Source organism: Lutra lutra, chromosome 1 (assembly GCF_902655055.1).
Source record: "Lutra lutra chromosome 1, mLutLut1.2, whole genome shotgun sequence".
In the NCBI taxonomy this organism is placed as follows: domain Eukaryota; kingdom Metazoa; phylum Chordata; class Mammalia; order Carnivora; family Mustelidae; genus Lutra; species Lutra lutra.
Window position 1 is genome coordinate 50,234,354 of NC_062278.1, and position 22,350 is coordinate 50,256,703.

Here is a 22,350-nt window from a genome sequence, read left to right on the forward strand (position 1 = left end):
AAGAGCATAACTTTCAGAAGGAGAATGATCATAATATCACCAACTAACTTTAAAATCAGGCAAAATATTTTAAGTACTACAAAAGATGTAAATGAAGTATTATGGGAGTTAATAATATCTGTTTAGAAGATCAGGAGAAGTTTCAAGAAGGTACCACTTGAGAGAAACCTTGAAAGGGGAATGAAACTTCAAAAGATTGAGATAAAGAGGAAAGTTTTCGGAATCAAGACAAACAGTGCATTAAGGCAGAAGAGTGAATAAAAATGGGCTTTGTTTAGTAAATTATTTATAATTCAATATTGTTGGACTATGTAATACATACAGGGTTATTAGTAGATGGCTAAAAAGATAGTGTCAAATTACTAAGGCTCTCGAATGCCAGAGTGTCTGAACTGATTTTGACAGGTAATAAGAAATTAATATAAATTTTTTTTTAAAGATTTTATTTATTTATTTGACAGACAGAGATCACAAGTAGGCGGAGAGGCAGGCAGAGAGAGAGAGGAGGAAGCAGGCTCCCTGCAGAGCAGAGAGCACGATGTGGGGCTCGATCCCAGGACCCTGGGATCATGACCTGAGCCGAAGGCAGAGGCTTAACCCACTGAGCCACCCAGGCGCCCCAATTAATATAAATTTTTAATGGGAATTGCATTCATAGAGTACCTTAAGAAGAATATTGCTGGTTGTAATATACTTAATGGACAGGAAAACAGAGATAAAGGATACAAGGAGACACATTAGAAAAACAGAAAAAGGGGCACTTGGGTGGCTCAGTCATTAAGCAGCTGCTTTTGGTTCAGGGTATGATCCCAGACTCCTGGGATCGAGCCCTGCATCTGCTTCTCCTTCTCCCTCTGCCTGCTGCTCCCCCTACTTGTGCGCGTGCGCGCTCTCTCTCTCTCTCTCTCTGACAAATAAATAAAATAAAATAAAAGACAGAATAACAATCCAGGTAAGAAGTACTAGAAAAAGACATGATGACAGAAGAAAAAGAATAAATGAATTTGAGAGACAGAATCTAATAAAATTGGCAAATGAAACAAGACGAAACCAGAGAGGGAGACAAACCATAAGAGACTCTTAATCTCAGGAAACAAACCGGGGTTGCTGGAGTGGAGGAGGGTGGGAGGGATGGGGTGCCTGGGTAATGAATACTGGGAAGGGTATGTGTTGTGGTGAGTGCTGTGTATTGTGTAAAACTGATGAATCACAGAACTGTACCCCTAAAAGAAATAATACATTCTATGTTAATATAAAAAAAGAAGAAGAAGAAAAAATAAAATTGGCAACTGAGTATATAAAGGGGGAAGGGAGAGTGAAGATTAAAGATAATGGAGACTTCTGCTTCCAGCCAAGATGGAATAACAGAAGCCAGATTAACCCTCCTAGATGAAAGAAGCAAAAAAAAAAAAAAAAAAAATCACAAAATATATATGAATCAATAGTTTTCAGAACACTGGACACCAGGCAACAAAGAACAATTATCCTTGAGAAATGGGAAATAAACAAGGTGAGTTCCACTAATGCACCAGCTTAGTATGTTGTCCAGGCTGCAGCACGGGACTGAGTAACCCAGGTGACAGACTACAAGTTGAGGAGACACTGAAAGATGGTAGAGACTAAGGCAGCTAGAATTTGCAGATCAGAATACTGAAAAGGGAAGAGCTGTAGTTAAAGAAAATTCCAGACATCTGCAGAATCATCCTTGAATATGCAGAATTTTCATCACCACATGCATGTAAGGAAAGGGCTGGGGAGAGAACTACCTGAAAAGATTAGAGGGAATGGTACCTAGCCACAAAAATAGTGCCTGTTCTTTCCAAACAGACTGGAAAACCTCATAATTCACGAGGCCTTGGTAGAAGATATTTAAATAAGACTAGTATTATTAGTTAAACAAGAGGGTTCAGGTAAGATGAAGCTTACCTTCCTATCTCTTTCTTCAGCCTGTCTACAAAAAGTTGAAAATTATTTTTTAATGGAATAGTGGTATGGGTTTTTTAAATGACAGGTAACTCTTACAGTGCTTAAAAGACACAAGAGATCACTACAGAATTGCTTCTTTTCCCTTCCCAAAGTGACCTGTAATTTTTTAAGTACTTCCTTCACCACAGAAATATAATGAAGAAACATAAATCTGAAGTAAACAAATAAAGAAAAACTAAAATAAACAAAAAATAGTGACTCTTCTGGAGGACATAGCATCTTCAAGAGGTAAAGGAATGAAACTGAAGTCAACTATAGAAAACGCTGGTAGGCAAAAATCTTTGAATTCTTGGCAGGTTACTTTTAGCTAGAGTTAAAAAAAAAACTTCAGTGATAGACATGTGGTTTAAGATTCAAATCGAAACTGATAAATGAGAAGATCATTCATCACTGTACTTACTTAAGGTAGAAATCAATGATTACATCATTAAGAAACTCTCCTTCTTCTAAGCACTCCAGATCTTCATTAGTTACTCCTAATCCCCCTTTTGTAGGTGGTGGAGGATATACAATCAACCTTAAAAAGTAAAACTAAATTTTAAACATATTGTAGTGAAAATTCCAGTATATAACAGTATATAACAAAGAGATTTGTTATATAAAACACTAATAGGGCAATGTATTCAATAACTAAAGTGAACAGAGTAAAAATAACTGACAGGATATAAGCAATTATATTTTCCTTCTTTATTACCACAAGGTACTAATAGTACTCTCACTGTCTTTTCATTTCCAATCCCATGTGGGCTAGTATCATATTCACCTAATCAATACCTTATATCTCACAATCAGTTATAATACCATCAAAGATATCTCTCTTCTGTACAATGTTTAACTTTCAACAAACTGATGTAATAAACAATAAAAGATTTTCCTAAGCTCCACTTTCCAGTTCTAATTTTGAATCCCCAAGATTAGTTCCTTTCCATTTAGAAGCCAACAGTCAAAAACTATGTTCACCTACTGGTGGCTAGTCCACAGCAATAGCAGAGCAATAAAGAAATAACATGGGAGCAGAGAAGGCAGGTTTCCTATAACAAAGTGCTTACAATGTAAAACTAAAGAGAATATAAAGGAAACAAGTAATTATAACACAAGCAGAAAGAAGTAGAAAACAGAGAACCACGAATTAGGCATCTCTTTTCTAGTACCTTCTCTTAAATCTCAGAAATATGAGCAGTTCTGAGTTTCTAGCTATAATCTTGGAATACACATGACGGTCATCATTTGCATGAATATAGTCAACAATAAAAATATAATAATATGTGTATCTTAAACCAGAAATAGTACGTGCATCTTGACTTCAAAACGAAGTCACCTGCAATTGACCTAATCTTGGCAAACAAAGCACCTAAGTCATATAAAAATATGTGAAATTTTAAATGCTAATATGAAAGTTACTATTTTATGGGCTATTTTCTATTCTGTTCTTTCATTTTTTATTTTTTTTTTTAACAGAAAAAAGGAATCATACAGAGGAAGAGAAATCACCCTCAAATGCAGAGACTCCCTATTCTGGCCACCATGACAAGACATATATAAGATAAAATATGAATAAAGTAGCAACTTATGAAAAGGAAGTTCTAATAACCTCCAAAGTACATTAAATTGAGATACACCTCAGTTAAGTAACCCCACTTTTCCTACCGTATATCCAGATATGGACTATATAGTCATAAAAACCATATACTACACTCAAGTATTTTCAACAAATATTTTAATCTTACCAAATTTTACATTTTGGTTACCATTTATATCTTACTGACATAAAACTAAATGAAATGGCACTGACTGTTTTCTTAATAAATTTTTTTAACTTTCTCAAAAAAAAATAATACTTCTATTACTAACCATCAGTGTAAGAGCAAAACTCAAAACATTTTAAAAGGTAAACTATTGTCAAATCAATGTTGTATACCTGAAACTAATGTAATATTGTTTGTCAGTTATACCCCAATTAAGAAGAAAAAGGTAAACTACTTAAAATCAGCAGCATGAATGAAAACTACAAATATGTCTACCTATTACAAACAGGTATGACACAGTACATACTTCTGTACAGGCCCAGTGTGCCTGACTTCTCGCCATTCTTCATCTGGATTAGATGTAATAGACAGTGAGTAGCAACCACTACTTTGCTTCTGCAGGAAGGTGTAAGTAGGCTTGGCTGTATCTGTATTTGAAGGCTGACAGAAAATGGCAAAGAAAGGTTTTCTTATAGATACATAAATACGCATTAACTCTCAAAGAATGAAATCAAAACCTAGACTAATTTTTAAAAATATGACTAAAAGAAATCCGTATAAATGAGTTATATCTATACATTTAGAATTTCTCCAAAGATTTTGTGAAATCAAGATAATACTTTTGATCAAAAGATACTATACATACAGGGTTACCTGGGTGGCTCAGTTGGTTAAGCATCCAACTCTTGATATCAACTCACATCATGATCTCAGGGTTGTGAGAGAGTGAGCCCCTTGTTGAGCTCCATGCTCAACAGGGAATCTGCTTGAGATTCTTTCTCTCCCTCTGCCCCTCCCCATATTCACATGCACCCCCTCTCTAATAAATAAGTAAATCTTAAAAAATATATATATTGTCCATACAATGGTCAAAGGTTAACTTGAAGTGTTATTTATAGATATGGGCATTATAATTAAAGAAAAATGTTAAAACTTTTCAGTTTAAAATGAACAAAAGATATAATAGCTAGGACAAATAAAATTTAAGAGATAAAAAGTTCATATTTTCCATAACAAACTCGAAAAAAACTTTTCTTTCTAGAGGTATTTGGCAGAGATATACAAGCCTCTTCCAGATTCCCCTAATACTAACATCTTATATAACCACAGTTACAACTATCAAAACTAAGAAATTAACATTAGTATAATATTATAAGCTAAATTGTAGACTTTATTCTGATATCACTAGTGTTTCCACCAGTATCTTTTTTCTGTATGAGAATCCTACAATTCCTGTCTTTCCCTGTCTTTTATGACCTTGATATTTTTAAGAGTATTGGTCAGTTATTTTATAACTGGGTTTGTCTGATTCTTCCCATAATTAGATTGAGGTTACACAATATTGGGAAGAATACCAGAGAAGTCATGTACCCTTCTCAGTGCATGATGTGACAATATCTTATTCCTGGTGATGTCTGCCGCATTTCTCCACTATAAAGTTACTTTTTTTTAATAATTAATAAATATTTTGGCTGAGAGAATTTGAGATTATGTACATATCCTTTTTCTCCTTAAGCTCTTACCATTAAATTTAGTATCTCTTGGTGGACCTTACCTGCAACAACATTAACTATGGTGGCTTTGTATTTCTTATTCCTTTTACATTTATTAATTCAAATACTTTCCTAAGAAAAAATTATCAATTACCCACCATCAGTACTTATTTTTCACTCATTAATTCAGGTATTTATTTGTATTAATACAGATTTATGGGTATTTATTACATTCTTTGGTAACAATCACATTATCATTATTGATTTTATTGATCCAACTATTCTAGCTGTGGGGTACCTGGCTGGCTCAGTTGGTGGAGCATGCCACTCTTGACCTCAGCATCAAGTGTGAGCCCCATGTTGGGTGTCAAGTTTACTTTAAAATTAAATTAAATTAAATTAAATTAAATTAAATTAAAACTGTTCTAGCTTTGGTATTGGGAGTTCTTTCAGGTTGGTTCCTGTGCCCTTCTGACAAAACACAGCATTTTCAGATCACTCTATTTTCAGTGAAAAAATTTTTACTGAACCCTGCCAATTATATAAATCATATGCTAACCTGAGATACTGATTTCCTCTTCATTTCTTCAGCAGCAACAGCAGGAAAAGAACAAGTTGAAGCACAATAATAATGAATAAAAGAACTTTCTTTTGAAGAGAGGTTCTGAAACAAAGGAAGTGCCTGAACCCAAGATAATGGATAAGAAAGCTCTAATTCTCCATTGGTTGTACTTATTTCTGTCATAATATCTTTCAATTTCAATTCTTCTCTTTGTGAAATAGGACTGTGTAGCTCAAGGAAAATGAATTCACTGGATTTTGCTATAAAAGAAATAAGAAACCAATTTTTATCAGTAGTGTTATTTTTCAAGGGGATTATAATTAAAATAATTTAATCATTAATTATAGTATTTTGTATATTAGTTAATAACTCAGGCAAATTAAATCCCCAAACAGGCCATTAGTAACTGAGATTCAAGACTCACAAATTTTAAACTCTTCCTGCATTAAAAGGGAAACTCTACAATTGAATTGCTTGCTGTATCTCTACTATCTGGCATTTAGTATTAGTAAACATTTATTAATGAATTTATGAATAAATGAATGAATAATAACTAAGCATTTAATTATTTTTCTCTACCATCCTCCATTTGTCAAATCTACCAATTAAAAAAGTATTCTGATCAAACACTTCCTTCAAAAACAAAATCATTTTGTTTCATCAATCATTTCAACAATGGCCTCAGATGACATTCATTCCCCCATAATAATTATAAATGGCTAGTTTTATTTCCCCAACTTCTCTATGTAATCATAAATTTTCCCAATTAATTTGGAGTAGGACATCAAAATAAGCACAGTAGTCCTCCTTTATCCATGGTTTCATTTTCCACAGTTACAGTCACCCACGGTTAACCACCGCAGTCCTGAAGCAGACCATCTTCCTTCTGGCCTATCACCATCATGTCTGTAGTAGGCTCTCACTACATCAAAATGCCTATGTCATTCACCTCATTTCAACTCATCACATAAGCATTTTATCTTCTCACACCATCACAAGAAGTGTAAGTACAGTATAATAAGGTATTTTGAGAAAGGCCACATTCATGTAACTTTTTATTACAGTATATTGTTATAATTATTTTGTTATTAGTTATTATTAATCTCTTACTGTATCTAACTTATATATTAAATTTTCTCATAGATACACATGTAGAGGGAAAAAACATAGTATGCATAGACTTCAGTACTATATGTGGTTTCAGGCATCTATGGGGGAGTCTTGGAACATATCCTCTATGGATGAAGGAAGGGACTACTGTAATATTAAAGGTATAAAATTCAGTTCACTATTTACCACATTTTATATACAAAGGAATACAGAGGGCAAGGTAGAGAGATCAAAGAGGTAAAAACAAAACTTACTAATTTGATTTATGCAATTCTAAACTAGACTCTTTAGGAGTTGAAAACTAAGCAAAGTTGGGAGATATTTAAAATACATTCAAATACACAGTTTTGGGAACATTCTCCCAAAAGTATTCAATCCAGTCTTAGAAAAATGATATATTTAAGTAAAGAGAGTTTTCTGAAAAACTCAAGAAAATATTGAAGATAAAAGACCTCTATATTTTATTTAACGTTGCCACTGATTAGCTGTCACAAGTTATTAGGAAACAAGGGCAAGAAACTCATAAGAAAGATAGCCAAGGATGGCAACTGACTTAGGATAAGGCATTCCTTTTACTTTAGAAGATAATTTCTTTTGGTTGAGTAAAATTATCAGGAGAAATTATGTAGAATAAATAATTTATCTTACATAAATAACATTAAGGGTTAAAATCTCTCTTAATTCAATGAACTTAATTTCAATTCAATGAAATAATCACATTCTATTAAATTACTTTAGAAGAAAACAACTTTATTTACACGACTTCTCAGGTTATTCCAAAATTTAGAAATTATGTCATACTCACATTGCTGGCTTAATATGGAGTTTTCTAGTTGGGTCTGAATCTCTTGAAGATAATTTGCAGAGACCCAGAGGAAAAGGATAGCATGACTCCTTTTATTGTGATCATCATCCTTATTTTTCCATAACCCAAACCTCTTTAAATGTGTGGCATCCACTAGCAATGAAACCTCATTCAAGGATACTAAAACCAAAAGAAGATAACATTAGGAATACAACACTTACACACTTTATGCCTCTTCTTGAAAACACGATGTTTTTCAAAAAGAATGTTATGTGAAATTTTACAAAAGTATTATTTCCAGTACATAAAAAAGGCCAAGGGGCGCCTGGGTGGCTCAGTGGGTTAAAGGCTCTGCCTTCGGCTCAGGTCATGATCCCAGGGTCCTGGGATCGAGCCCCCCATTGGGCTCTTTGCTCAGTAGGGAGCCTGCTTCCTCCTCTCTCTGCCTGCCTCTCTGCCTACTTGTGATCTGTCTGTCAAATAAATAAAATCTTTAAAAAAAAAAAAAAAGGCCAAGAAGAAGAAGAAGAGGAGGAGGAGGAAGAAGAAGATGACGATGAAGAAGATGGGTGTGGTGCATAAACAATGAATTTTGGATCACTGAAAAAAAATTAAATTAAATTTTTAAAAAAGAAGACAATGACAATGACAACTATCTGATCTATGCAGAAAAATAAGCATAATATAACTTAGAAAATTATGTATTTCTATTTTGGTCAATACCATTAACCAAGACCTCAAATGTTACCATAAGTCAATTTATTCCTATGTTTCTTCTCCCAAAATATCTGCATTCCACTATATAGACTAGCTAATATCAAAAGACTCTCAAAGATATTATGAGCTTTTGAATGGTCTAAGATAGTATTTCTTATAAAATTCTTCCAGGTTTAAAAAAATAAATAAATGGGGGGCGCCTGGGTGGCTCAGTGGGTTAAGCCGCTGCCTTCGGCTCAGGTCATGATCCCAGGTCCTGGGTTCGAGCCCCGCATCGGGCTTTCTGCTCAGCAGGGAGCCTGCTTCCTCCTCTCTCTCTGCCTGCCTCTCTGCCTACTTGTGATTTCTCTCTGTCAAATAAATAAATAAAATCTTAAAAATAAATAAATAAATAAATAAATAAATAAATAAATAAATGGGGCGCCTGGGTGGCTCAGTGGGTTAAGCCGCTGCCTTCGGCTCAGGTCATGATCCCAGGTCCTGGGTTCGAGCCCCGCATCGGGCTTTTCGCTCGGCGGGGAGCCTGCTTCCTCCTCTCTCTCTGCTTGCCTCTCTGCCTACTTGTGATTTCTCTCTGTCAAATAAATAAATAAAATCTTTAAAAAATAAATAAATAAATAAATAAATAAATAAATAAATAAATAAAATAAAATTCTTCCAGGTTTTACTTCTCAAAATTTCTAGGTAATCACTCAGAATTATGGGTCTTCCTCCTAGTAAGCTAAAAGAAACTTCTATGAGGATTTTTTTTAATTCAAATAAACATAGAAAACTAGTATAAAGAAGTCCTGAAAGTCATCTGGTCCAACTTCAAGAAAACAAGCATCTGAACTAGTAGGAATACAAGTATCGGCTAAGTACAAACTCAAGATGAATACCTATTTGAAACAGATCTCTTACTATTCCTACCCACACTGTATCCTAGCAAGTCAAAATCTAGTTCTCCGCCTTTGACACTGGGATCACATCAGAGCCTGTTAGAAATGCAGAGTATCAGGCTGCCCTCTAGATGTACTCAATCAGAATATCTGGCTTACCAAAAAAAAAAACAAAACAAACAAACAAAACACAAAAAACCCAGGTGATTCATATCACTCAACACTGAAGTTTGAAAAGCATTTTATAATAAGCATTCAAATACTTAACTACTCATCTTAATGTTCTCACACCATTTTATTTTTTAACTTTTTCTTATAATCAACTGATCCACTTTAAACATCGTCTTTCTTTCTTTCATATTTCCTCCTTTTGCTTATTCCTTCCTTCCCTTATTCCATTTCTTCATGTCTTTTCTTGCTCCTTTTCTGTATTTCTATTTTTCCTTTGTGCCTGTTTGCATGCTTGCCTGCCTACTTATACTATTTCACTACTCCTTTTAAAAACATTTTACATGGGGCGCCTGGGTGGCTCACCAGGTTGAAGCCTCTGCCTTCGGCTCAGGTCATGATCCCAGGGTCCTGGGATCGAGCCCCACGTTGGGCTCTCTGCTCAGCAGGGAGCCTGCTTCCCCCTCTCTCTCTCTGCCTGTCTCTCTGCCTACTTGTGATCTCTGTCAAATAAATAAATAAAATCTTAAAAAAAAAAACATTTTACATAACTTCTTCCTTTCAAACTCTGTTACTACCTTTTATTTATTGGCATTTTCCTGGATAATCCTTTTTAAAATCACTTCTATCAATCAATCTATATCTATCCATCTATTTACATTTTATATCTACTTCTCACATACCTAACTACTTTCCTGTCTAGCTGTCACCATTCATCAATCTTATTTTATTGTATTTTAGCAGCGTTCTTTTTAGAGTTCTTTCCCCACTATCCACAACTTAATTTTCTTACTAGCTCCTTCTTTCAAACCCTTCTTTCTATCTCTTACTCCCACATTCTTTATTTCTTTTGTATTTACTCTTTCCTACAGACTTATCACTTTAAACTTCCTTTTTTCCTTACTTCCTATCTTTGTCCCTTCCTTTTTCTTCCCTCTTTGATAGTTTTTTTCTATATCTTTTCTCAGCCCAATTTAATCACCATCCTTTTCTTTCTCTATTCTTTTTATTTTATTTTTTCAGTGTTCCAGAGTTCATTGTTTATGCACCACACCCAGTGCTCCATACAATACGTGCCCTCCTTAATACCCACCACCAGGCTCACCTAACCTCCCATCTCCCTCCCCTCCAAAACCCTGTTTGTTTCTCAGACTCCACAGTCTTTCTCTATTCGTAACCTGCCTGTAACCTGCCTACCTTTCTTCTTTCTTTCTTTCCATCCTTCATTCATCTCTTTATCTCCACCTTCCTCTTTCCTTCTTTCATTCCTCCCTCTTTCTCCTTCCTCCTTCCATTTTTTCCTTACTTGTGTTTTTAAATATTTTTCTTTTCCTCACTCTTTTGTTCCCTTTCTCTTTGCATTTATTTTGTCCAGTCTTTCCTACTGGCTTATGCCCTTTAAAGTCCAACCTGTTTCTCCCTATCGCCATCTCTCTCTCTCTACCTAGCTACCCTATTTTATTTTACTGTCTTTTTTTTTTTACACTGACTTAGACTTTTCTCTTTTTTTCCAGCTTTACTGGGATACAATTATCATATGACACTGTATAAGTTTAAGCTGTCTAATGTTCATCTGATACACGTATTTACTGCAAAACAATTACCATTGAAGCACTGGCTAACACTTCCATCACTACCATTTTTTTTCATGATGAGAACATGTAAGATGGACTCTCTTAGCAATTTTCAAGTATATAATACAGTATTATTAACTGTAATCACCATTCTGTACATTACTGACCTTACACCCGGAAGTAAATACTCTTTGTACAACTTCTTCCCATTTCCTCCATGTCCCACTCCCTGGTAACCTCCATATTAGTCTCTATTTCTGTGAGTCAGCTTTTTTAGATTCCACATATAAGCATATCATGCAGTATTTGTCTTTCTCCATCTGACTTTTTTCAATTACTCTAATGCCTTCAATGTCCTGCATGTTCTCACAAATGGGAAGATTTCATTCTTTCTCAAGACTAATATTCCATTGTATATATAAACCACACTATTATCCACCCGTCAACAGACAGGCAGTTTCCATATTTTTGGCTACTGTGGATAATGCAGGATGCATATATCTCTTCAAGATCCTGTTTTAATTTTTTTGGATATATACCCAGAAGTAGGATTGCTGGATCATATAGCAGTTCTAATTTTAGTTTCTTGAGGAACCTACAGAGCATTTTCCGTAGTAACTACAGCAGTTAACAGTATCACCAACAATGTACATGGGTACCCCATTTCCCCAAATCCTTATCAACACTTGCTGAATTCTGGTCATTCTGGTGATGGCCATTCTAACAGGTATGAGGGGATATCTCATTGTGGTTTTCATTTGCATTTTTGTGATGATTAGTGATACTGAGCATCTTTTCATGTGCTTATTTGCCATTTGTATGTCTTCTTTGGAAAAAATGTGTATTCACATTTCTTCCTCTGCCCAATTTTTTTTAAGTATGATCATTCTTTTTATTTTGTTTTTTTGTTGTTGTTTTTGGGGGGTTTTTGCCTTTTATTTTTTTAATTAATATATAATGTATTATTTGTTTCAGGGGTACAGGTCTGTGACTCATCAGTCTTATGCAATACACAGCGCTCACCACAACACATACCCTCGCCAATGTCCCTCATCCAGGCACCTCATCCCTCCCACCCCCCTCCCCTCCAGCAACCCTCAGTTTGTTTCCTGAGATTAAGAGTCTCTTATGGTTTGTCTCCCTCTCTGGTTAGTCTTGTTACATTTTTCCCTCCCTTCCCCTATGATCTTTTGTCTTGTTTCTCAAATCCCTCATACCAGTAAGATCATATGATAATCATCTTTCTCTGATTGACTTATTTCGCTTAGCATAATACCCTCTAGTTCCATCCTCGTAATTGCAAATGGCAAGATTTCATTTTTTTTTTTTTTTATGGCTTCCTCTGCCTGATTTTTAATCAGACTTTTGCTTTTGAATTCTCAGAGGTCTTTATATATTTTGGATACTGGCCCTTTCTTAGATATGTGGTTTGCAAATATTTTCTCCCATTCCCTAGGATGCTTTTTCATTTTGCTAATGGTTTCCTTTGCTACGCAGAAACTTTTTAGTTTGGTGGTGTTCCACCTGTTTATTTTAGCTTTTGCTGCCTCTGCTTTTAGAGTCAAATCCAAAAAAAAAAAAAAAAAAAAAAAATCATTGCCAAGACTGATGTGAAAAAACTTAACCCCTAATGTTGTTGTTTTTTCTAAGAGTTTTATAGTTTTCCATCTTACACCTAAGGCTTTAATCTAGTTTGAGTTGATTTTTGCATATAGTAAAGATGGGATTCCAGTTTCATTCTTTTGCTTGTGGCTATCCAGCTTTCCCAACACAGTTATTGAGACATAGCATGCATTTATTTCTGGGTTCTCAATTCTGTTCCACTGTTCTATGTGTCTATCTATTTTTATGCCAGTACAAAATTGTTTTGATTACTATAGCTTTGTAATATAGTCTAAAACCAGGAAGTGTGATGACCCCAGCCATGTTCTCAGGACTGTTTTGGCTATTTGAGATCTTTTGTTGTTCCAGACAGATTTTAGAATTTTTTCTCTATGAAAAATGTAATTGAAATTTTGATAGGTATTACAATGATCCTGCAGATCACCTTGGGTAGTATGGACATTTAAATAACATTAGTTCTTCTAATTCATGGGCACTGTAACTCCCCCATTCCAAAAACTGTGAGTGAAACTGGCAGCAAAGACAAACAGAATAAATTACAAGAGTAGGAACCTTCAGAAAACTTAGCACTTCTTCCTCATGCAGCTCATAATCCCAAATAACTGATACTATTTCTGTGAAATCTAGACAACGACTACTAATCCAAATGTACCAACCTTTTAGTATAAAAGCATAATTTTTTTTACAAAGACTGCTTGAAAAAGTTTCCCTTTTTAAAAAAGAAGATTTAACACCACCATTAAGGAAGATATACCTCACTACCAAATTTTCCCCAACATTTGGTTTATTTTGTTACAGGACTACGGAAAAAACTGAAAGTAGGAGTTGCCTATCATTTTTCCTACCCGCTATTAGGGATCTTAGTAAGAGAACCCTAATTTTATCTAGGAGGCAAGATATTCAGCTTCTAGAAACTCCATTTCCTAGCTTTCTTTGCAAGTAGATGTGTCATCATATGACTATATTCTACCTAAGAAAATGGAAGTAGAAGAGGTTAGGTGGCATGCACATCCAAGAAGCCTCCTTAAAAAGGCAAGAGATAGGTGGTATGTGTGCTTTTTACCATTTTCCCCTTCCTCCTGCTTTCTACCTAGAACACAAACATGATGACTGAAATATGAGCAGCCAGTTGTCCATGAGACAAACTTAAGGATGAAAGTAATAGGTCAGGAATGACACAGTAAAAAAACAAAAGAGACTGGGCCTCTGAAGACCAAAAAAAAAAACACTGTATCAGCCTTGTTCAGCCTATCTCTGGATTTCTTCTTCATGAAGGAAAATTAAGTTATTTTCTTTAAGTCACAGCCAAACATAATAGATAATACAAATATATAAATTAGTATTTCCCTTAGCTACTGTAGAAAAAGAATAAGCATTTAGACTTCTACATTCCTTATCTATTAAAACCTTTCATATGCATGCGTTTTTAAAAGATTTTTATAGGGCGCCTTGGTGGTTCAGTCTGTTAAGTGTCTGACTTCAGCTCAGGTCATGATTTCAGGAGTCCTGAGATGGAGTCCCATGTTGGGTTCTGCACTCAGCAGGGAATCTGCTCTCTGGGAGACTCCCTCTCCCTCTGCCCTTTCCCCCCTTTCATGCTCTGAAATAAGTCAGAGAAAGACAAATACCACATAACATCACTTACATGTAAAATTAAAAAAAAAAAAACACAAAAACCACAAGTTCATGGATACAGAGATCAGATTACTGGCTGCCAAAGGCAGGGTGTGGGTGGGCAAAATGGGTAAAGGGGACAAAAGGTACAAACTTAACAGTTATAAATAAGTCATGGGGATGTAATATACAGCATGGTGACTACAGTTACTGTATTACAAATGTGAAAGTCACTAAATGAGATCTTAAAAATCATCAATCACAATAGGAAAAAAAAAACCTTTTGCAATTATGTATGGAGAGGATGTTAACTAGACAGATAGTAGGGATCATTGTGCAATATACACAAATGACAAAACATTATGTTGTACACCTGAAACCAGTATCATGTTACATGTTAATTATACCTCAATTTAAAAAAAAGAAAGGATATGGGAGGAGCGCTGTTACATAGGTATTTAACTATAGATTACTATACTTTCTCCTAGGAAATTATTATTTTCTTTTAAATCAGGTCTTTGTTTCTTCTAAATGGTTAAATGTTACATTATTCCATAATAACTTATTAAAATATCCTAATTAGGAATATCAATTTGTTTATTCTGTGCCTTGCCTTATATATTCTTACTACTTATACTAACTTCCTAATTATTAGATTATTGTAATATATAGCTGTGGATTCCGTATGTGGCTATGCGGGGAGTCCAATTAAAGTAACTTCGATCACATCTTCAGTCTTGGAACAGAAGCTTCCTCTCTTCCGTAGTCAATCTGTAAAGTGCTATTTGTGTCTATTTTTCTTCCTCATTTTTTTCATAATTCATTCTCTACAGAGACTATTCTCTATTGCTTCTTATTTGTTTTCTTGGTGTCATTATTATTCTGAAAGGATTTTAGTTGGGGAGAATATAGAAAATGTTCTGAGTCTCTGTATATTGCAGGTATAGTTTCCAATCTACTGTGCCTTACTCAGATAAGAAATGGTATAAAAAAATTTCTCCTAACCCCATTTTACATGTTTGTGTGCAACATTATAAATTTTACTTACAGTTCCTATTTTCATACATTTCATCATACCAAAATCTTCTTGCTATCAAAACTTTATTTCTGTTACTTTGAGTCCCTTAATATTACTGGTCATTAAAACAATAGTTATAAAATATATTCAAATAGTCTAATAAAATATTTTAGCTTCTTTTAAAGCTGATAAAAAAAGTGTTAACTTGAAATATATTAATTGGGGAGAGTATGTGCTATGGTGAGAAAAAAAATTATAATAAAAGGAATCAAACTTGAAATACATTATTAACCTTAGTTTTACTTAATTTCTATACTGAAAAAATTACGGAAAGCTGGCTGCAGAAAGATTTTAGAATTTTTGCTATTTTATGTTCAAAATTACAGTGAAAAGAAATCATAAGACAATGACAGCTTACCTTGAAATGGGATCTTAACATACTTTGTCGTGAACTAAAGGAAACATAAAAAAGCAAAAAATGAGTTACCGCTCAATATGTTACTATTCAAAATTTTCAGTTTTGTTTTTTTTTTCTTTTTCAAACCACAAGCATGTATTCAAAGTCTATACTAAAAGTGCTCAAGGGGCGCCTGGCTTGCTCAGTCCATAGAGCATGCAACTCTTGATCTCGGGGTTGTGAGTTCAAGCCCCACGTTAGGTGTACAAATAATTTTTTTTAGCTGTACAAATAAATTTAAATTTTATTTTAAAATAAAATATTCAAAAAAGAGTGTTTAAGCCTTTTTAAAAATAAGCCAAGAAAATGTGTCACTGTAAAGACTTAGCTGGGGTTTTCTTGGTAAAGACCTAATTTTATTGAAGAACCCTGAGCACATAATTTAACTCTCAATATGCTTATTTATTAAAAACCAGTAAGACTTTACTTAATATATTTTTTAAAAATGTTTCCTGAATATTATGGAAGGTATAAGACAAAGTCCCAAGAAACTGCCAAGAGAACCCCCAGGTGTCAGTGACTTTGGTAAATAAACCACAAAACAGGGTTTGATTCTTGGCTTTGTTGACATTCCCAGCATTCATCTTTCCATGTTACGAATTCACTTCTGACTGAAAGTGCAGCAAAGTTTTTGTTCTTTCTGGTCCTTCTGTGCCAGAACACTAATTTTCTCTAGGAATTTTTGTATATATCTGACCTGAAGTACTGCTTTTATAACAAACTTTCAAGGTCATGGAGCGCCTAAAATCTTAAATGTTCCATCTAAAATAGGCTTTTAAATTCATTTTTCCATTAATGTCAAAATGAATTCATGGCTATTTATTTATTCTTCAGTTGGGTTTCTCTTCTGATCAATACATTTATGAAATTGTTTACCAAATCAGGGGTATAGTCTGTGAGCACAAAACAAAATTAAGAATGGTCTTGGTACATGGCTACCTAAATTAACTACCAACAGAATTCCAAATAAGTAGCAAACAATGTCCAGTGAAACCACAGGATTATTGTGACTCATTTTTTTTTCCAATTTAAGAATTATTTCATATTGCAGGTTAATACATATAAAATTCATATTTCAGAGTCTAAGTCAGCCACTAAAGCAAAATTCAGCCAGAAGTCCATATGAGTTAAAAACTGAGTTTGGGATTCAAATCCTGTCTCTACCACTTATACACAAAGTAAGTAGGTAAAATACTTACTGAACCTAAATTCAATAGGCTCTTATCTAAAGCTGAAATCTTTCAAAAGGAACTATTATCATTAGACACTAACATCTGATTAAGTATATTATCTAATTTAGTCAAATGCACCTTATTATTCTGTCACTTTCACACAACTGCTATATATATTTGGTGTATATTTTCCCTTGCCAAATTCTGAAGATATTTAGTAAGTCTTTAATCTCATAAAATATATCTCATCAAATGTAAATAATTAGTTACAGAAAATGAGTATAAGAAATTTTGCTTTTGAGATTTTATAGACAGTACTACAAAATTATGAACTAGAATAGTGAACCTATATATCTTGGCCTCTACTTTGTCATTATTCTCTCATTCTTCCACAGTAAATATTCTTGTCCTATATCAAATCTTTCAGCAAGGATCTGATAATTATTTATATCTTTGTGTGATGACTAAGCCAACATGTAACCTCTCCCAAAGGCAAAGCCCTATTCCCAGCAAAAACTTAATCCCCAGTTAGGAAGATAAAACAGATATTTTTGTGAGAGTAAGATAAACCCAGTTCTCTGAAATCATACCATACCTATTTTATAACTTCTTAACAATGGCCAGTACAGTTCTCTGAACACAATGTTTACTTAATAAACAACTGCCCTACTATCAACAAAGCTGAGAAACAAAAAATGAACTGTTCACATCTATTGCAGCATTCTCTACACTAAAAAAGAAAAAAAAAGTAAAGGTTCAACTATAAAAAAATGAGCTCTAATTTATGTAAATAGCTTCCCAAAATAGGTATTTTTCTAGTTTAGCTAAAATGTAACTATCATGGGAGTGAGAACAGTATCTCCAGTTAATCTACAATGACACATTAGTAGAGACTCATTAAATATCTGGAAAATGACTGAATTTAATTCTCTTACTTACTTCCCCAGAAAAATGTTCTTTCATTTCTCTGTTACAAAACATTATGAACTGTGTCTGCAAAAGGAATATATAAGAAGTTTTTTGGATCCTTGAAAGTTTTAAGACTTTTACCTTTTTCTCTCCCCTTTTCATGTTATTGTTTTTATATGTTAAACTTGCTTATGCTCTCTCCTTAGTAACATACTGTTTTAATATTTACAGAATTCCTCTCAGTCTTTCTTCATATACACATATTTTACCTGTATATATTTGCTTTGATTTACTAAATCACTTTCCTTTAATTAGACATTTAAGTTTTTATCTCAATTATAAGAATTGTTCCAACAAATATGAAACAAATTTTGAAAACCTACTTTATGACATTTATTGAATATCTGCACTCCCCTACTACTTCTAATAGTAAATATTAGGACAACCAAAATGTTTCAACAGTCAGGAGTTACGACAACCCAAGTACCCCAAAATAGATACATGAACTAACTTAATAATGGTAAGTTACAAAACAGCATATATGTCATATACTTCTGCTTTAAACATATATGCATATCTAATATGAAGAATATAGAATGATATTGACAACAGAGTTGATGTCAAATATTTCTGGATAAGCAAGATTATAGATATTCTTTAAATTTTTCTTAAAATAAAGTAGTTTCTTTACTCAATTATAATTTTTTGTTTGGTCTTATTTTTTGCCCACAAGCCCACCTAACTATAATATACAATTAATAATATTAACTAATGAAAATCCACTGCTGAGTATTTATGTTGGATATTCTCCGCTGACTACTCAATTATTATCATATATTTATATTATTTAATTTTTCACCATTACAAACAACTTAACAGAAGAAAAAATGATTAAACTGAATCTAAAATAAAAAAGTTGGGCGCCTGGGTGGCTCAGTGGGTTAAGCTGCTGCCTTCGGCTCAGGGTCCTGGGATCGAGTCCCGCATCGGGTTCTCTGCTCAGCAAGAAGCCTGCTTCCCTCTCTCTCTCTCTCTCTGCCTGCCTCTCCGTCTACTTGTGATCTCTCTCTGTCAAATAAATAAATAAAATCTTAAAAAAAAAAAAAAGTAAAATGGGAGGGGAAGGGAGAAACATTATAAAAAGTGAATGAAATTCCTTAAAAGAAGAAAAAGTGTAAAACCATCTCAGGCATGCCAAAATCATTAATATCTAAAAGCTACTGATCAGAGAATATTAAAGAAAATTGCTCTTGTGTTTTCAATCAAAGCAATTTTAACTATATTACAAGCTACCATTATTTGTAGATCCCAGATTTTGCTGGATGTATACATGAAATTAGGCCATCCTCCCGCATAGTCACCAAGTAAACATCTACTTTATGTCTTCAATCATGTACCTTCCCTGTGAAGTCTTCCGGGATTCCTCCAGACAGATATTCCCATATGCACCCATCTTGTACATATTTCCATTTAACATTTTATCATAATGTAAATACCTGTTTATGTGTCTGTCTCTTCCATTAGACTACAAATTCCATGAAAGGAGAGTGTATGTCTTACCATTTTATTTTTCTCGGCCCTATCCCTAACATACTGACATATTAATAAAACTTTTGGGAGAATACCTGAGTTATAATCTGACATGGTCAATGCAATTCAACTAGCATTTCACACGCTTATTTAGGATTGAACCATTTATGGAAGGTGTAAAAGCAAGTGAAAGCATGGCTCTTCACCACAAGAAGCTTAAAGGCCAATGGAGAAGTTCAGGCAAAAATATAAACAATTATAAACCCAGAGAATAAATCTTACAACAGATGTACAAACAAAGTGCTCTAAGTATACACAGTAAAGGGAGAAGTTAGTTCTGGCTAGAAGAGAGGAATCAGGAAAGGTTTCCTGGAAGAGGAAATATTTCAGATAAGCCTAAAAGGATAGTTAGAATGTTAAACAGGCAGAAATAGTAAGAAAATACAGAGAAGTGAGTAAAATCCAGTCTAGGAATTACTCCTGGAGATCTTTAAAGAAATTTAGGAATTTGAAGAACTCAGTTTACAATTTAAAGCAGCAAAATGGGATTTCTTCTTTTTGCTCTCAACTATATCCTGAATAACAATTGACTTTACCACCAAGTAAGTTTAAGAACTCAATGAGTATCAATACTGCATATGATCTTTTTCATACATAATCCTCATTAGAATAGCTGGGTCAAAGATATAATTTTAGGATGTTCCCTTATGATTTTAGGATTTCCTCCAGTTAAAGTCATGTCTCAAAGTAGGTATGATGACATATTCAAAGTGTCCCATATAAAATTAATCTCAATTCCATTTTCATTTGTATTTAAAAAAAAAAGACAATTTGTAAATGCCTTGTCCATAATCCAAAACTGAAAAAACAAAAACAAATTAAATATACTTACTGTAACACAACCTTTAGAAGCTCCTTTTATTTTACCAATATAAATAGAAGTAAATATAAAATCCAGTTGTAGGTCCATCTCATTACTAGGTATAATACAGGAAATGTTTTCCATGACAGGATTATATGGACATAATTCAGATGAAGCCTAACAAGGAATAAATTATAAAATGCATATAACCCTAAATATTAGACAAATGCTGACAATGATTTTCAAAGTCAAATACTTCTTTAAATCTCTATTAATGAATTTGTGAAGGATTTTATACTGTTCTTGTAAAGAAATCATTATCTAGATTTTTTTTCTTAAAAAGCATATGATTTACCTTGAAAAAACTACTCCTAATAATTGAATCTTAAATTAATTACATAGGCCTAAGTTCTAGAAATATATCTTCCTCTACATCAAAGCCATAATTTCAAACTTAATATTCCCTAATAGGTTTTATTCAATTTTAGCTCAACAGAAATATATTAAGATTTATATAGTTCGAAATGCGTTTCTAAATATATTATCTCTTTTAATCACAACCACCCTGTGAGGTAGTTTGGGTTTTGTTTTGTTTTGTTTTTCCATTTCATAAGTAAAACTAATAGATGTTTCGATTGGTTAAGTGACTTGCAAAGGTCATAAAGTTGGTGTGAAGCAACATTAAGTCAAATCCAGGTTTCTACCTGCAGGTCAAGGGTTATTTCAACCATGTAAAATTGTTTCATACACCAAGAAGATGCTCTTAGGTAATGCACTTGAAGGCATGTAAGTGCCTAAGAACCATCTGTTATATCAAATCTATATGTTTTACTCTATGTTCTATGTCTGAAAATAACTAACCAGTTGCCCAAAACCTCGAAAATTATACCACTTTCACTCAAACAACTACAGAACTCTGCTTTTAAATTACAATACACTCTTGGGAAGTATTAGCAGCAGCTGTTTCCTACAATCTCTTCTGAATTTTAAACTGCTTTCAAATGACTTTTTCAACTCCACATTTGGCTAGCCTTTGTGTATTATTCCCCTTTAACCCTAACATAACTAACAACCAAATAAATGACCACTACAGCAACTACGCACGTGTACTTACTCTTCTTCTACCTCTAGAAAATGTGATTAATCCTCATGTGAAACATATGTAGTACTCATTATTCTTAACCCAGCTCACAATGCCATTTATCTGCCTAATAAAAAATCTTTATCATTATCTTTTATTGCTCACTCTAAAATTCTTCTTATCCCTTAAGGAATAGATAACAAATCAACTACAGGAACTCTAATCAGTCAGACTAATAACTGTGTGTCTGTTTTAAGTGATAAAATGAGAAGACAGGATAAAAAGAATTTCTTTGGGGGGCCTCACATTTTGCAAAGACTAAACTAAGTGCTTCCTAAAAATGGCCAACCCATGTTTCTCATAACTTCATTTAAAACTGGAAACAAGGAAAGGTATAGAGATGTTAAGGTATGCTGCCCTATAGGTCTTAGTAGGTCTTCACATTATTTTCTACCTGGGTTGTAATCCTATTCCATTAGTTCTACAAAAAGTGTTATTTTCTTACGATATGATCATTCATACTGCATTATGAATTTACATGCTGCCCAGGAAACTATAATTCATTGAGAAGTTTGAACTCATTATCAATAATGACATGGTTTTTATTACCAATACAACTAAGACATCAAGTAGGCTAGTGGCCCAATCAAGCAAAAATGGTTACATTTTAACAAAATTTCCCAACACAGATGCTAAGCTGATCTCTATATAGAGCACCAAGGCAATAAAAACACCAGTGAAACAATAATCAGACCACCAGATTTTTTTTTAAAGAACTGACCCATTCTTCATCACACCTTAGAGAATAACAGCTTCTGACATTATTAAAAAATAAACCAACAAAAGTTTTACCATAATTCTACACTGGTGGCCACTGATAATCATTTCTTTAAAATAGGATAATAAAAGGATGATAATAAGAATACTGACAATAAATGATTTGAACCTCACTTTACAGCTGTACTTTTTAAAGTACTATGTCAAAACACAACTGGCTGACATTAAGCCAATAAGACACTTCCATTTGTTATCTTCTGTAAGAAAGA

The 22,350-nt window shown here is 33.6% G+C and overlaps 1 protein-coding gene across 5 annotated transcripts in view; it reads right to left on the reverse strand.

Moving 5' to 3' along the window:
* SENP7 (SUMO specific peptidase 7) overlaps window positions 1–22,350 on the reverse strand; it is a 170,474-nt gene that overhangs the window by 31,840 nt on the left and 116,284 nt on the right. For all 5 annotated transcript variants that reach the window (XM_047723354.1, XM_047723348.1, XM_047723340.1 and 2 more), the window contains 6 exons: window positions 20,254–20,400; window positions 15,712–15,745; window positions 7,702–7,881; window positions 5,784–6,046; window positions 4,039–4,172; window positions 2,387–2,503 (listed from right to left, as the gene is read on the reverse strand). In XM_047723354.1, coding sequence (XP_047579310.1) covers window positions 2,387–2,503; window positions 4,039–4,172; window positions 5,784–6,046; window positions 7,702–7,881; window positions 15,712–15,745; window positions 20,254–20,400 — 875 coding nt within the window. The remainder of the gene's footprint in view (window positions 1–2,386; window positions 2,504–4,038; window positions 4,173–5,783; window positions 6,047–7,701; window positions 7,882–15,711; window positions 15,746–20,253; window positions 20,401–22,350) is intronic.